The sequence below is a fragment of the Abramis brama genome (genome assembly GCF_963993115.1).
Source record: "Abramis brama genome assembly, chromosome: 11".
Lineage (NCBI taxonomy): Eukaryota > Metazoa > Chordata > Actinopteri > Cypriniformes > Leuciscidae > Abramis > Abramis brama.
The window spans coordinates 10,984,707-11,001,547 of record NC_139973.1 but is presented as its reverse complement, the minus strand read 5'-3'; the positions used below and the strand labels follow the sequence as shown (position 1 = coordinate 11,001,547).

The 16,841-nt window shown below is 36.4% G+C and overlaps 2 protein-coding genes across 7 annotated transcripts in view; both read right to left on the bottom strand.

Annotated features, from left to right (window-relative positions):
- Positions 1–7,963, bottom strand: part of col7a1 (collagen, type VII, alpha 1) — a 62,599-nt gene extending 54,636 nt beyond the window's left edge. Inside the window, exons 1-2 of the mRNA XM_084127998.1 lie at positions 7,654–7,963; positions 1,959–2,040 (exon numbers count right to left, since the gene is read on the bottom strand). Of these exons, the coding sequence (XP_083984124.1) occupies positions 1,959–2,031 (73 nt within the window). The 5' untranslated portion in view covers positions 2,032–2,040; positions 7,654–7,963. The remainder of the gene's footprint in view (positions 1–1,958; positions 2,041–7,653) is intronic.
- A 4,899-nt stretch (positions 7,964–12,862) lies between these two features.
- The window catches only part of ttll3 (tubulin tyrosine ligase-like family, member 3), a 34,748-nt gene continuing 30,769 nt past the window's right edge, over positions 12,863–16,841 (bottom strand). For all 6 annotated transcript variants that reach the window (XM_084129168.1, XM_084129171.1, XM_084129172.1 and 3 more), the window contains 3 exons: positions 16,535–16,772; positions 15,548–15,983; positions 12,863–14,831 (listed from right to left, as the gene is read on the bottom strand). In XM_084129168.1, the coding sequence (XP_083985294.1) occupies positions 14,226–14,831; positions 15,548–15,983; positions 16,535–16,772 (1,280 nt within the window). In that variant the 3' untranslated portion in view covers positions 12,863–14,225. The remainder of the gene's footprint in view (positions 14,832–15,547; positions 15,984–16,534; positions 16,773–16,841) is intronic.

The following is a 16,841-nucleotide window of genomic DNA, read 5'->3' as shown; positions in this document are numbered from 1 at the left end:
AATAACATTTTTTCTTAAATATATACGTGCATGTGTGTGTATATTAGGGTTGTGCCGATAGACGATAGTATCGTGTATCGACGATAGACAGAGATATCGCCGATGGCAGATGCCTTTGACGATATCAATACGATAATTGGCTCGTTTTTCCATTAATGTATTAAATCATTATTATTATTATGAAGCTAGTATAGTTATTAAATTAATTAGGAACTACAATTATATTTGCCTTGCCTAAATTCATAACGACATCACCACATAACCACACTTGCGCCATATCACGCGCGTATGAGGACTCCTCAAAGAAAATGTTTTTAAAACAGACAAAACAAAAACTACATCCCAAAACGAAATTTCATTGCAAGGTGATCCATTCACAAATTGTCAAGAGTGCTTTAACAGACGCATAATTTTTATACAGAGCCTAGATGAAGACGCGGCATCGTTGTTCGTCAGTATTTTGTTTCCATAGCACATTAACAAAATATTTAATGACACGAATAACACTAAAAACAATACAATTACAAAATATTAATTATAATAATAATATCAATAAAATGATATAGGCCGCCTAGGCCTAATAAAAGTCTTTAGTTCACGAAGCATCTGTGAAACTCTGCCATCTGTGAAAATCACAAGCAACTTCAAACTTGTTTAACAAGAAATATTCTTCTAATTTTTTCGCTGTCAATAATGTAAGTCCACAAGAGAAATATTCAGCCAGTAATTAAGATAGTTGCTGTAGCCTACCGTTATCCACCGTCGACTCTGAGAGAACGTGCTGTTAATGCAGCGAAAGCTCAGTCCGTTTCTGCTTTCGTTTTCAGGGATTGAGCGCGTTTACATGCACGTTATTAACTCGATTATGCTGAATAAACTGACAATGCATGTGGTCATGTAAACGGATTAACCCGTTTTCCTTTATCAGAGTCAAGTCATAAGTTTAAGTCGGCGTATAACCGATCGACTTTTAGATTTTTGCCTCTGATTTCTCCTGGCATTTAAAACACCTGCGTTATTGAAGTGCGGTGCGCATGTGAAGTGCATCCAGACAGAGAGAGCACTGGTAGGAGGACATATATCGCAGACTCCGACTCTTTCTTGAATCAAGAAATTAAAACGTGTTCACATCTCGTCAAACAGTCAAAATGCTGCAGATCTGTAACGGCATGAGAGGATAATGTGTGTCCGTAAATTTCCCGCTGACATGTTGAAATACTCCGAGTCAGATACAAGAATGATTAGGATCTTTTTTTTACCTCACTATACCAGGAAATAACCTGATTTAGCCTATTAATAAACACTCCACCTTTGCTAGCAAAATAGAAAAAAGATTCTCATTTAAAACGAAGTAATAAAACAAGCAAATTGATGAGTAAATAAGCAAGTTAATAATCAAATAAGTAAGCCCCGCCCCCTCACGATAATATCGTGTATCGCCGATCTCACAGGCTGACGATAGGACGATATGAAAATGGAGCATATCGCGCAACCCTAGTGTATATGTACAAAATAATTATACACAGTACACACACATATATTATGTAAACACAAACTTTTATTTTAGATGTGATTAATCATTGCCCAGCTACTAATATTATACTACTTATTATACTACTAATAATATATTGTTACTTTGAATGCTACTTTTTTTTTTATTCAAACATACTTTTACTGTATATCAGTATTTAATATCTATTTACTAATATAATAATAAAATAATATTTATGATATTAAATTTAGAATCACTTTAGCTTTATGATTTTGTGACTTTCTTACATGCCTCAAATTTGTTTTCAAATGTCTTCATTTTCATTGCAAAGGAAAAATTCTGCAAATTGATATTACTGCATTAAATATGCTACATGAGAACTGTACATGCTACAGATAAATGAATTGTGGTCCGCTATACACATTCATTTGAGTGACACTTCCTGAAAAAGTACATTAATCCTTACCTTGAGCTGTAGAACGCGATGGGAGAGACAGCAACACAGCAAGCAGCACAGTCCATTGCAGCAAACACCCCATTTTCAAATCCTACACATAATGACACACACAAAAAGAGAGAAATGTGGGGGGGAAAGGTCATCTATGCCCACAACTGATTATTCAGTAAGCAATCTGCCCTGTTTTCAACTTCAGCAGCAGTAACATAATGTTCCTCCTTCAGGTGAAATGAATGCCCAGACACCATGAACATCTGGCAGAGGCTCAAAGACAAGAAACTGAGAAGCAAGGTGGGGCTTGCACCATCACCACCACACAAATAAAGAGCAGACACTCAGAGGAAGATGAGCTTGTGCACGTTTTTAAAGCAGCTCTATAATTGGCAATGAAGAATCATTTTTTTCAAAAGAGAACATTTGTTTATTAGAACATTCCAAATGCTATTAGGGTTACAGACTGCTATTGCTTAAAATAATAAGCTATTGTCTGATTCAGATCCATGACAGAGTTATGTGGGATCATTCTCAACGGAAGTGGTCAAAACATGAATGTGTGTTGCGTGTGCTTAGGGTCGCTATTTCTGCCTTCAAAGATGCAATTTTTTTAAATGCATTTCAGCAGACAGGTCTGTTTTTGATTTATAAAGAGGAAATCGTGGTTCACATTTGGAGTCACGCTGGTTTGCACTCAACAGTGACTGCTCTGGCCTGCCTAAAAACAAAGTTAAAAACTTGCAGACAAACAGATGCACATAAAACACACACATGGACATTATTAAACCTTAAAAGATCTAAGACAGACAAGCATAACTGAGTATGTATTGGTTTATTTTTCTAGTGTCTCTTACTGTCTGGGGGAAAATTATTTTACCTGCTTTGTCTTCATCTTGATGATGATGACTTTCAGTTCAGATTAAACTTAGTCTCATTGTTAAATCTAAAAAAAGCCACTACATGTATATTTTAAACCACTTTCAAAATACCCAGACGCATCTCAAAAACCTTAATGCATCACAAAACGCATGCCTATCCGGAACACACGCAAATACACAGACGAACAGACTAAACACTCATCTAAACAATCAAACCACCCACATACACACATGCAAGACATTTTGTAAACTACACAAATATACAGAATGGGTTCACATTACTGATTATTGTAAATATTATTAATATAAACATAAACATATGCACATGAATCAAAATTAAAATCCCTTTTTTCGATTTCTGATTTTATGTGGAATACAGTTGTAGTTGTTCTCTCCGTCTCCCATTCAACTCTTTCCCTTTCAAGCAATCTGTCTCTGTTTGCATTAATTAAAAGGATACCATCATCATTATGTGGTTCATGAAATGGTAATTATAGCATTTATAAGTATCCTGATTCCTGTCTGAACCATATTTGAGTTTGAACTGCCAGATTGTCTCCTGCAGCCTCTCCCTTCCTTCATCTACACATTGGTCATTGCAACCTGGGGTCAAGAGAGCATTGCTATGGAGCAATGCCATCATTCAATTGAACGCAATACTTGCAGAATATGACATGTAACAGCGTTTGATTTTTTTTAGTATGTGAACCCAGTTAAAATAGATCTCAGTCCTGACATTTTCAAACAATAAAAAAGGTTATTTAATGTGTGGCTTAACATAAAAGACTAAGGAATTACATAGACATTCCTGAGCTCTATAAAGTGAATGCTGGGAGAAGAAACAACAGCTTCCACTACAGTACATGTATGCCACTCTACAATAGCTGCTACACTACAGATACTAAATATACATCAATTAAAATGTTCATTTTGACTGTCGTCTCATCCTGTCTCACTTGCAATCAAACATTGAATATGTTTCTGACTGATGATTCTTCCTCTATCCAACAGTTTATAATAGTAGTCATTTATTCCCCATCCTTTTACGTTAAGCTTTCTAAAGCCTCCTTATTGAAAACGGTAAATCTGAGGTATAGTAAGTATAGTAAGTTACAGACATATCCTCATAGGGGTAGCTTCTTCAAAAAGGTTTACTAACCCTCATGTCATTTAAACATGTATTCATTTCTTTCTTCTGTAGAACATTACTGCACAGCACCACCTAGCATTCAACTGGCGGCATTACCGGTGTAATCAGTTTGAACACAGATACCAGACTACCGCTGAAAAGTATGACATAGTAGCAAGTCTATGACAGAATGATCATTTTTCTGTGAACTATAGGCTACCCCTGTTTCAGAATAACATACATGTGACCAACAACTAAAGGTATAGAGCTGATTTTTCATATCTGAATAGCAGGTGCTGTTTTGACACACATCATAAGTATGGAAAGTTTAATCAATCTAAAATACAGATTTCATTGTATTTCAGAAAATCCAGAACAAAATGTCACATAAAAAGTTTTTATACATGGCTTCCATTTTGACATTGTCATGTTGGTGAATTTTGCACACAATTTGTTCATTTTTAATTAGTGATTTATTGTGTGTGTAATTCTAATTTCTCCCTCCAAAAAGTTTATGAGTCATGAAAGTGTTCATGTTTCAAACAGACTTTTAGAACAATGAAAAACTCATGGCCAGGAGATGATGTCCTAAAAGGGACAAGAATTAATTTAGAAACATTCCATGCCCTGACAATGTCACTAGAGTTTATCCTCAAAATATTAAAGTATGAGAGGTCACTTTTTCAGAACACAAAAGAAAAAATGGGTGTCAAAGCTTTTTTGCTGGTCACACTGCCAACTATTTCATTACGGTCTGTCTCCCACAAAGCAGTACCAGAAACAAAAACAGAGAGGGCAGAGTACTTGGAAAAAGATAGATATCATAGGGAAATAAAAACAAACACATCTTCTAGTTGAGTGGATTCCAAAAGAAATAGAGAAAGAAAAGAAGCAAGCATCAACCACACAATACAGACAAAATTTGGAGAGTGAGTAATTGAGACGGTAAATGAGTAATTCAGCACAAACAAAAATTCCCAAATTAGCCAAAATAAGTAAAAAACGATCATGTATGGGGAGATGCATGCACTGTTATTTATTAATTATTTTCATTAATTTATGCATGTTTTTTCAGCCGCCAATAAATAAATGTATAAACTTCATTCAACTCATTTCACCATATTTAAATGTATCCAATTTTCCCCTATCATCAGTGCAGAAAAATTTGAAAAAAAGTTTACAGATTCTGTGTGTGCAAAGAGCTGAAAACACATAAACAACATCCCAGGAGAAACACAGGACAAACTGACCCTCTATAAATAAGAGTATATCTAGACATACACAAGGCATTTCTATTCACATGCTTCACTATGTATGTGTTACAGTCTAATCAGCAGAGAAGCTATGGAGACTGACGCACAGATGTTATTGGTTATTATATTTCCCCCGAATGTTGTTCACACACATGCGACAAAATGTGCTGACAAAAACGTTTTCTACTGTTTACTGAAGTAGTGCATTGACATCAAAAGAACTGAGAAAGTGAATGGCAAACACAGGGATTAAAACCCTAGAACACTTTAAGGTGCCGATTTATAATTGTTCTTGATATGATTATTTAAGTCTTGGCTCAGTCTTAAGGAAATCTTTAGCGAAGGACTACTGAGCATTTCAGCTGTTCTCAGTAATGACATGCATTCTCTTTTATACAGGAAAAAAAGCCCACACACTAACATTCACAGACTGTCACTATAGTCACTCAACATGAGCAGCCCAGTGTTGCCAATTTTGTGACTTTTCAGACCCCTTTAGTGACTTTTTTCAAAAAAGCGATTAGCGATCACTGATTAACGTAGTCAGTCACTATGCTCGTTCCATTGTCTGACAGAAAATATGTAAATGAGAACAGCTTTTATAAGACATTCAGCTATATTAAAATGACAGTATCTGAGCACAGATTAGGAGAGCAAACAGATGTAAACTGCCGACAGTTAATGCATTACGTCATCTAGTGAAATTTAGCGACTTTCTGAGTAGGCTTTTGCTACTTTCCATTGAAAATGGTTGGCAACACTGGAGCAGCCCCTCAGCCATGCAAGCATGCTTAGCAGGTGTCCACAGTAACCTAGACACCCCAGCCCTGCCAACTGAGTGTGAGATATCCAAAGTGACGAATCACACAAGTTCAACTGAGGTCATGCCCCGCCCCTCTCCCTGAACAGGCAGTTTGGAAATGTTGTGATGCTGATGTGGAGATCTCTCTTTTTCAATTTCATCAAAACATCAGCTCATCATTTTCTAATTTCCCCACAGCAGTTCTCCATATAGAAGGCAACATGTGCACATGTGGTCTACTCATGAACCATATTTGTGCTGTGATTTCTTTTATCTTGTTTCTGATCTGTCTCTCTACTGCCATTTTTAGTTCCTTATGTCCTGTATGATTTAACTAACATAAAAAATGTGAATTAGCCTACATTATAACGTTGTAACACAGGAGCCAAGGACACCTCAAGCAGTATCATACAAATAAAATATCTAATTATGCAGTGATGATGTGTTTTAACACATCTAACGAGAACTATATGAATAAATCTGAGGCATTTGAAGCACATCTGTTCTGTCAAATAATAAGAATCGAGCTATTCCGTCCGTGTGGCCACAACTTAGCTTGTATCGTGCCAGTAATCAGTCATGTTCATTAGACCGGCATCACTGTGCATGATAGTCCTTACAATTTTTCACCTTTAAGCTGTGTTCGCTCTAAATTGTAAAACAAGGTTGACATTCCACAGCTCTCAGAATTACTTCCATAAATCATCAGCCTATTGCTTCAAACTCAAGAGTCACCACTCTATCATAACGCTTCTCTCTTCCCAAGCCTAAAGCGCTTTATCACTGACCCTATGAACTCTCTCTGTCACTGACCTCAGGGTGTTACAGCACACTATAACGGATCTCAAAGTTCTGAATTGCTGACCCCAAAGAGTTCTATCACTGATTTGACTGCAGAATCACTGACCCATAGTTTTCAACCTTTTGGACTCCAAGGCCAACCATTGTCCTCAACAATAATCATAGGCCCCATGACTTTTTCAGTGTTTTATTTACCAAATAAAGATTAAGGGAAAATATATTTTTTACTCACAATTTGTGCCTGATCAAAGATTTTAGAGCTTGGCATAAATAGAAAAGTGTTCATGGAGATTTAAGATTGTATTATGTACTTATTAAACAAGCTTATTTTAATGATTGTTTTGTCTTATTTTAAATTATTTTATGTCATTTTGACGCCCTTTTTTGTTAATAAAAAGAACAACAGCTTCGGCATAACACCAGAGAAAATCTCTTTTCAAGATATCTTTTATGGTTTTGGACAATGGTGGAAAACGGAGGTTTGAAAGTTGAGAATTGCTGCCCTAGAGCGTCTATCACTGACCTAACCTTAGTGTGCAGTATAAATGACAGGTCGAAATAACTTTTCCTGAAGCATCCAATGGAGGTCAAAAGGTTGAGAATTACTGCCCTAGAGTAGAGCGTCTATCACTGACCTTTTAGTGCGCTGCCGCTGTATAACTGACAGCGCGAAATAACTTGTCCAGAAGCATCCATTCTCTGACAGCGCTCTATAACTGATCCTAAATCAGCTCCCTGATACTGTTATATTGCTGACTACTACTAGAGCGTTCCATCACTGACCCCAGAGCGCTCTGTCATGGAGCGCTCCATTAATTCAAAGGAAACATTCGTAGAGCCTACTTACCGCTCAAAACTGGTCAACGACGTTGTCCTAGTCACTCACACATGATCTGACAAATTCCCTTCAATGAGTATTTGAACGGAGAATGACTCGAAAAGAGCTTAGTTTTATCAACCTGCTCCTGTGTGATAAGTGAGCATCTGCCAAACTCCCAGCGGACTTCCCCTCCTCAAAACGGTGAAGCCTGCAAAAATCCTCTCATTGACTACGAGCAGAGAAATAAAGTCATATTTCCTTGGTTGTGCGTTTTGCTCTGCTGCGGAGAAAGCACTGTAGTCCAGACTTGTTCAGATGCCTGAAGCTAACTAAATCCAACCCTACATTCACTCTTTTCACAGGATCGTCTTTCAGAACTCTGCGCGAGCTACCCGCCTTCTCACATTACAGCCAATCAAATCATGTGCCAGCTGTGCTCGTGCGTTCTACTCTCGTGCCTGTACCTGCACAGGTAAATTGTTCATAATTAAATGTTTTTTGTTTTTTTCAGGGCATCACAGCGTCTGATAAAAATAGAATAAACGGGAGACAATTATTATTTTTGTCTTCATTTTTTTTTACCATATTAAAAGGCGTTCCAGTTATTTCCCACTCTTTAAAGACAAAATTGAGCAAATATGATTCGACAATGTTCGCATGAATCATTCTAATTTTATGAAGCAGAGATTCGTGAACTGAGCAAAGTTTTAAATTAAGATAGCAGGTCCAGGGTAAAAAGGTTACAGGGTCACGTTGAGGCAATAGCAAAGAGACTGTCAAATTTAGGCGAAAAAAAAAAACAGTGTTAGGCTACATTTAGGCAAATGTAACCACGTTGCTTATATATTGGTTAAAGGCCTATAGGTTTACAGTAAATATACTCTCTCTATCTTTCTTTATTTTTTTCCTGATCCTCTCTCTCTCTCTCTCTCACACACACACACACACAGACACACACACACACACACACACACACTTGTGGCACACCCAAGCATCTGTCCATACTCATCTGGAATCCAAGCCTATAGGGCATCTGTCCTATTTAAGACATAATCTTGAGTTGCACTAGTTTTTTATGAACATTGATAAAAAAAAATGGAGGTGTTCATACTTTTGGGGTTTATTTTGGGAATTTTTGCGCTAAACAAAAGCAAAGAAGTATATTGTCATCACAGATTTTCTCTAAGGGCAGGTTTAGACTTGCACTGGAAACAAAAGACAATGGGTGACAATGTGGTGGTATTCAAAACAATGATGTACTTTAAATTAAGCAGTTGCATATGTTACAACGTTTTGGGGCTTAAAAAAGGTTAGTTGCACAATGTTGTCTGATCTTGAATGAATAATATGCAAAACCGATTTATGATACATGTGTGTGTGCCAAACACCTCAATGGTTCATTGTTAACACTTTTATCTTTTTCAGTTTACTGTTTTTTTGTGAGCATATTTTTGTTCAGTCCAATGTAAATATATCTGCTGTGCATATCTTGCACTGACTTGTTTGGTGAAAAATAAAAAAATAAATGTTTCAACAGCATGTGTGTGTATCTGCAAATATTTCTGTGCATGTGAACAATCTGAAGAATTTTCTACAATTTGAACTATTTTAGTATTATGGCAAAGCATAGATGAGAGTGCTTTTCATTATGCTCAACAATGTGTGGTTGGTTAGACAAAAATCTGCTAATATGAATGAAGTGTGTGCCATTTCATGCCATTTTTAGCAATTGGAAAAAACTGTAATAAATTGAATTACATCAAATTGCAATACAGAAATGACATCAAAGCATTAACATTGTATAACCGAAGCTTAATAATAATAATAATAATCGATTGTTATTATCAAGAAAAAAATATTAAAAAGAAAATAATAAATTAATAACAACAATAATGATAGTTATTATTAATAATTAATTTTTTTCATAAACTTCTGGAAAGCCTGGCAGATTCATGCACATTAGAGTTTAATGTATTCTCATTAAAAATGTATTCAGTGAATATTAGCCAAGTCATGCATGGACTCTTTACTCTAAAAAATGCTGGGTTGTTTCAGCCCGACTTTGGGTCAAATGGACAAACCCCACTTTGGGTTAAATTTTTAAATTACATTTTTAACCCAACATTTGGGTTTGTCCATATTTGACCCAAAGTCGGGCTGAAACAACCCAGCATTTTAGCTGAAATGAAAAGTGGATTCAGGATGTCGCTCTACTATAGCACACACACACATTCCATAAGGACAGGAATGGGGAACAGGCTTATTCAGTGTGAGCTGAGACGCTGAAAGATGAGAAAGTGAGTTACAGCATCCCTCTGTTTAGTTTAACAGATGAAGGTGATCATGTGAGTGCAGCATGTCTTCAACATGTTTTACCTGCTTAAACAGCACACTAACAAGTACACATGAGCCTCCATACACCTGGTAGTGCATTAAGGTCAATGTTTTCTTGGTCGTTTGCCATGGGGCTGTGAGTATTTGAGGTTTACTGTCTGAACTGTTTCTTACTGTCTTACTAACTTAAAACACTGAGAAGATGGTATTCTGAGGAGAGATACTGTACATACAGTTCATCGATAGTTGTAATGAGATCAAACATGGTGGACTGCACAAGTTGCACAAGGATCTCCGAATGCAACGTAACATGAGGAGAGTAAAGATGGAAAGCTCAGTTCATTACATTGCATTTGGAGATCGACTACTTTGACTGACAAAATTCCAGCCACCGGAAACACTAACTGATAAAGTGAGTCGTACAAAACCTTTCTTTTTAGTAAACTTTGTGTACACAATGTTCGAGTTCATGTGTAGAGCCCCTGGTGATACTTCGATCACAGTTTCATGTTGTGTCGAGCCTCCTTAGTGTTTTAAAAATAGCGATTTTGATGCTATCATTGTAGTGCCCCTAGCACTCCCATTCAAAAGGCATTTTGACCGAAAACGAAAATACGGTCAATCTTAAAAGTGGCGTTTCCATTCTAATTATGCTTTTACACCAATGTTTGACTCGAGTAGATTAACAAAAATATATAGGTTGCAATTTGGCGAGAGTTACCCTTTAACATGAATTTTTGAGCTTGCAGTTTTGAATACTCCTTCTTAGTTGTCCACTAAAATCCAAGGAAGCTTGAGATCTTGTCATCTGTACATCATATGTACAGACAGACCATATTTATGCCTCTGATGTAATGCAAAACTCTTTTCCCTCCTCATAGGGCCTCTGTAATCACAACAAAGATCCGGCACATCTTATGTGTAGATCTTGTCTGCTATAGTGTTCTAATTCAACTCAGGAATTAGAATAATTTTAGTTGAACTACATCTTTAAATAACTGACTGACCGAATGAAATACAGTAGTAGAGAAATGGAAGAAATATAAAATGTGCAGGTACACACATGCAGGTTCACACGCAGCTCACACATGCAACACATATTACACACATGTGCCTTCATATTTTGTGATGTGGTTACAGGGCAGATGGTTGAAATGACGGAGAGCTGATAAATCACTGAGCGTTCCTGTAACTCAGAAGATATGATGCCCCAGAACTGCTGCCTTTAAATTACTTTACAGGTTAATTGTTTTTACGTTTAATTGCCACGCAATCTTGAATACACAATACACTTACTCTGAAATACGTGAAAAAAGAAACAGCCTTGACCCAAACTTTCCTAAACTCACCTTAACCTTTCTCTCATTTTTCACACTGATAAATAAACATAATACCTATAAAAAATAAAAAAATAAAAAAATATATAATACATAAAATAAAAAAATATAATAAAAAAAAGACTATCAGTGATGTTAAAAATGAACACTTCTGCCCTGCTAATATCCTGCTCATTTATACTTGTCAAGTTGTCGTTTTCCCTCCGGGTATGTTGTGTGCAGAGTGTGTCAGAGGCTTAAGATGTTATAGAGTCTTGTGCTTTCTTTTACACTTACACCCACTGCTCCCAGCTTACACTTACACCCACTGCTCCCAGCTATCTGTCTCTCTATCCTCCCATTTAGTTAACAGCTCAATGGGTCACCGGCCTGCATTCCAGCCTTTTTATACTTACCATGCAGTACTTCCAAAGATCTTCTGTTAAATCAACATGGAAGACATTCAAGAATCTCTCCGATGCAAAGAGATGACATTTGCTGATTGCTTGGATTATTAATCAATCATCACAGCGCCGATGGTCTTGGCTCCATTTAGAAATTGAGAAACCTTAGAAGTGTTAAAAAAATGTGTACATACATGCCTCCTTTTTTTTGGCTCTCTAATTACTTGTCAAAATTGACACTTAAATGGAAACATCAATCATACCTTTCTCTTCTCTATAAATATATATGTACTGTATACACAATTCAGATGATGTATATGAACAAGAATAGAATCAAATACTTAAATATTGATAAATAAATAAAAGGTAAATAAAAGATTGAGAAAGTTTTTCCACTTGTATAAACATATGGGCCTGAGTGAGGAACATATGTATGACGCAACTACGGTTTATTATAGTCAGGGTTGGTGGTGCATAGTTGTGCCTCTGTGGTTACATGGAGTTCACAGATGCCCAACATGTGTGTGTGTGACAGAGAGAGTGGTGTGTGTGAGAGGGGGTGAGAGATGTTTGCTTGATTTGCTACCACATTCTGTCATTTTTTTCTTTTGTGGTTTGATGAATGTAAGAATCTGTCAGACATCTATATATTTAAGTAATATTCCATGCTTATTAAGGTATGTATTTTACCCACATATGGCCACATGGATAGTAAACCATCACCGTGATAAAGTGATAAAAAGGAAAACAAGCTTCTTTTAATTTAGCTGTGTGAAAGCTTGGTGGACAGTGGGAACTTTGTTCACAATTACTAAAATTCCCTTATATGTAAGTATTTTAGATTTGAACTACATCCTGTTCCAAATCAGACATACATCCATCCCTTTGAAGATTTGAAAACAGAAAATTACTTGAGATCTGCTGGAAGGCAAAAGGGAGTAAAAAAAAGCAATTCCTAGCAACAATAATTTTTACAGTGTCTGCTAATAATAGATAAAAAAAAAATGCAAAGTTTTTGAATTACAGTTCAATGTAAACATTCTAAAAATGTCTTTATTAATGAGTAAAAATAATTAAATAAAAATAATATAATTCATATGTAGAGTAAGAACAACAAAGACAGGTGAAAGCATAAGTCCTCCAAAAAAAAACAAAAAAAAAACAACAATAATATTTCAGTGATTTTAGTTCAAGTGCTTTTTATTGTAGGTTCATCAGAATGTCGTTTATGAAGAAAGGACCCAAAACCCCATTCCTTTTGTTGACATGCAAAACTGTATTAATTGCATATTGTAACAAACATATCCATGATGGTGGATTTAGCATGCAATTGATAAGATACTACTTAATGATAAGCACTGTGAAACAAATGAGGAAGATTAAAAGAATTGTGGTGAGTTTGATTAAAGGCATGAGTTATACTCCATCTAGTGGAGAGTTTGATTAAAAACATGAGTTATATAAAACATGGGTAGCACTTTATTTTATAGTCCTGTTCCCCATTTAAATACTATGTAGTTATTATAGAAAATACAATAACTGGTTAATAACAAGGTACTAACCCTGAACCTACCCTTAAACCTAACCTTGTAGAATAGTGAAGATGCATAATAGTAAGTTAAGAGAAAGCTTTCTTGCAATGTTTCTTTTCCTTTGCAGTGAACCCAGGTAACCCATGTAGTTACCTTATAATACCCAGTACTTTCTTAAGTAAGTACACTGTACATGCAAGTACTCGTAAGTGCACATACTGTAAAATAAAGTGCAAAACATATACTTAGTTTCCTTCAAATTGCATGAATTTGAAAAAAGTTACAATTTGTGAATGTCACTAGTGTTTCAAATAAGTAACATTATCAATGATCAGCTCATGGAAACATTCTGACATCTAGAATACAAAATTCAGCACCATAACTTAATACTACAGTCAGTACATCACAGTTAGATGACCATGTTAATAATCATCAAAAATAGCACCATTGAAAAGTTTCCCATTTCAATATAACACAGAGTTAGGCACTCCATAATAGTACTACTGTATATCTCACATTGAATTTAATTCATTATGTTAAAAATGTGTCTTTAAACCATAAAAAAATCTGTGAAAATCCTTAAAGCTTTTGTATGGTTTCAGGAGATTTGAAGTAGAGAGCACAGGTCAAATGTGCTTTGTGGTGCTTTTTGAACCATTATATGGAAGAGACCAGACCAGTCAACTTTCTGCATAAGATCTCCTTTTGTGTTCCACATTAAGAATATTCAGGTTTGGAAACGCATGAGAGAAAATGATGACAGATTATTATTATTTTTTTTAAAGAATGTGCACTTAATTACTAAAAAAGTCACGGAGAGCTCTTGCTCAACTAATATGCAGTTCTCTTTTATTTCTGACAGTAGATTGATAAGGTATATGGGTTTTGAATCCAGTGTATTTAAAGATAAACTCACAATGCAACTGATGCAGTCTAAAACGTATTCATTGCATTTAAGTCATATTAACTCACAAGAATCTGTTCGTATGAAATCCTGTTCTCCAAAAGGTTCCTCAGGATGACTTCGGCCCTTCTCTCTTTGTAAAAGTGTCAGTGGTCCGTCTATGGTTTAGTGAAAGTTGCTGTTGCATGGGTAAGGCTGTATAAGATATATTGACTGTGTGCATGTTGTGTTTGTAGCGAAAGGAGGTGATAGTTCGTGTAGGTCGTATGCTTATCACGTCCAGTGAGGGGGTCAGACGGTAAATAGATGGAAGGTTACAGCGTGTCCTGTGTGTGTGAGGGTGATCGGGCTGGGCTAGAGTGTCTGAGAGCTTTTGTGGAAGAAGTTCAGATGGGTTGGGAAGAACACAACAGTTTGAAGGTAAGACTAGTCTGTGGGGACGTTTCCTCAGTTTAGGGTGAAAGATTAAAGATTGCTCCGGTGTGACTTTACGGGAGGAGAGTGTAGGCCAGGCCTTTTTTACCCCCTGTGACTGATTCTCCTTGCCAGAAGTGCACTGGCTGCTTATGAGTGAAGGCTTGTGACTGGTGGATTTTGATAGCGGCTCAGGGAGAGGCTGAATGAGAGGTTTGTAAATAGGGGCACGTGGACGTCTGATTGAAGTCCCCTCTACAAGAAGATTCACTCCCACATACTGAGGAACTTCTACTGCTGCCTGAAAACATAAGAATAAAATAAAATTAAAATAAAGTTAGTTATTAGGACCCAAAAAACTATTCGATTTTCTGTGAAATTTTCAGGAGAATTACATTTTATACAGAACCTCATTCTCATTACTGTAACATATCTATACTGTATATTAAATATACAATTTTAAATAATAACATAAAAAATATTTTGAATATCAAATGCCTCCTTTACTCAACTTCCTAAAAAAGTTGAGTAAAGAAATTAAGATTTTTTTTCAGGAAAGATGCGCTTAATTGATAAAGTGACAGTGAAGACATTGTTACAAAAAAAACTATTTTAAATAAATGCTGTTCATTTGAAAAAGAATATTAACCAGCACAACATTTTTCAACAACGATAATAATAAGAAATGTTTCTTGAGCATCAAATCAACATATTAGAAGGATCACGTGACACTGTAGACTGGATGATGCTGAAAATTCAGCTTTGCTGTCACAGGAATAAATTACATTTTCAAATAAATAAATTACAATAAAATTGAATCGTAAAAAACCACTTCACAATATTACTGTACTGTATTTTTTATCAAATAAATGCAGCCTTGGTACTTATTTCAAAAACATTAAAAAATCTTACCACCCTACACTTTTGATCAGTAGAATATATGTTTTCTTTTTTTCATTTGGTTTGGTGATCAAGAAATATCTTGAGAGATTCACCCATATGGCTCTCTGTGTGTACCTGTTTGTATATGAGCTGGAAGCCACCAGTGTGAGTGTTGCGGTCACAGCGTCGATCCAGCACCACCCGCAAAGTGTCTTCCTGTACAGCGGGGCAGAGTCGAGCTGTGACTCTTGTGGAGGGTTCCATGGTGGGGCTGGCATTGATCTCCAACAGCCAAGGTCGCAAATCATTTCCCAGCATAAAGTCAGCTCCATAAAGCTCAAAACTGGCTTTGCGAGGTTCCACAGTGTCCTGTGCAGTCAAGAGAGTTTGAATAACAGCCTTCTGCATACCTGGAACCACCACCCCTTCCCACAGACCACCACGGCCTGAAGCAGCCAACCAGGAGCGGAACTGCGAACATGACCACATGCACTCGGCGGGCAGAGAAGGATTGCGATCTGGGCTTGGCTGAAAATGCTTCTGAATGGAGTTGTTGCAAAGATGTACAGAGCTGAAGGTGTTAAAGTACAGGGGGGAAAAAAGATTAGTTGAAGCCTAGAAAGACAGTTGAAGAGCTAATAAAAAAATCCATCTTAAAGGAATAGTGAAAATGTAAAATTCTGTCATCATTTACTGCATGGACAAAAACATTGGTAGCACTAAAGTTCCATTTGTTAACGTTAGTTCACAACAGCCGTGGCCAAAAGTATTGGCAGAGACAAATTTTGTGTTTCGCAAAGTTTGCTTCTTCAGTATTTGTAGATCATTTTTTCACATGTTTCTATGGTACACTGGAAAACAAGTTTTAAAGGCTTGTATTGGCAAAAACATTCAATATATGCAAAGAGTCAATATTTACATTGCTGACCCTTCTTCTTCATAACCTCTGAAAAGCATGTTGGATATTATATTCTGGACCAAATCCTGACTGATGGTAACTTGCATTATTAATGCTTGATTTAATAGTTTATTTATATGTCTTTTTTTGTGTGTGCTTCACAGAAGAAAGTCATACAAGTTTGTAACGATATAGGGGTGTGTAAACGATTTTTGTTTTCTCACCTGTCCAGTGTATGAGTGGAGTAAGGTTGGGTAGAAAAACGGAGGTAGCACTCACGGTAGAACCACACAGTGAGAGGGTTCCAGTCTGTGACCAGGAACCACTGCCTTACATCAAACTTAGTGTCATGCACGAGGAGGGGTCGCTCCAAGTACTTCTGCACCACCCATTTACTGTCCATCATGATGCCGTGGTCTACTAAACTCAACATCTCATCCAGCTTGTTCATGCACATTATACCTAGAACAATAGGTCAAGAGTGAATTAAGCAGTTTTGCAATATCCTTTACACCATTGACCTTCACAAAA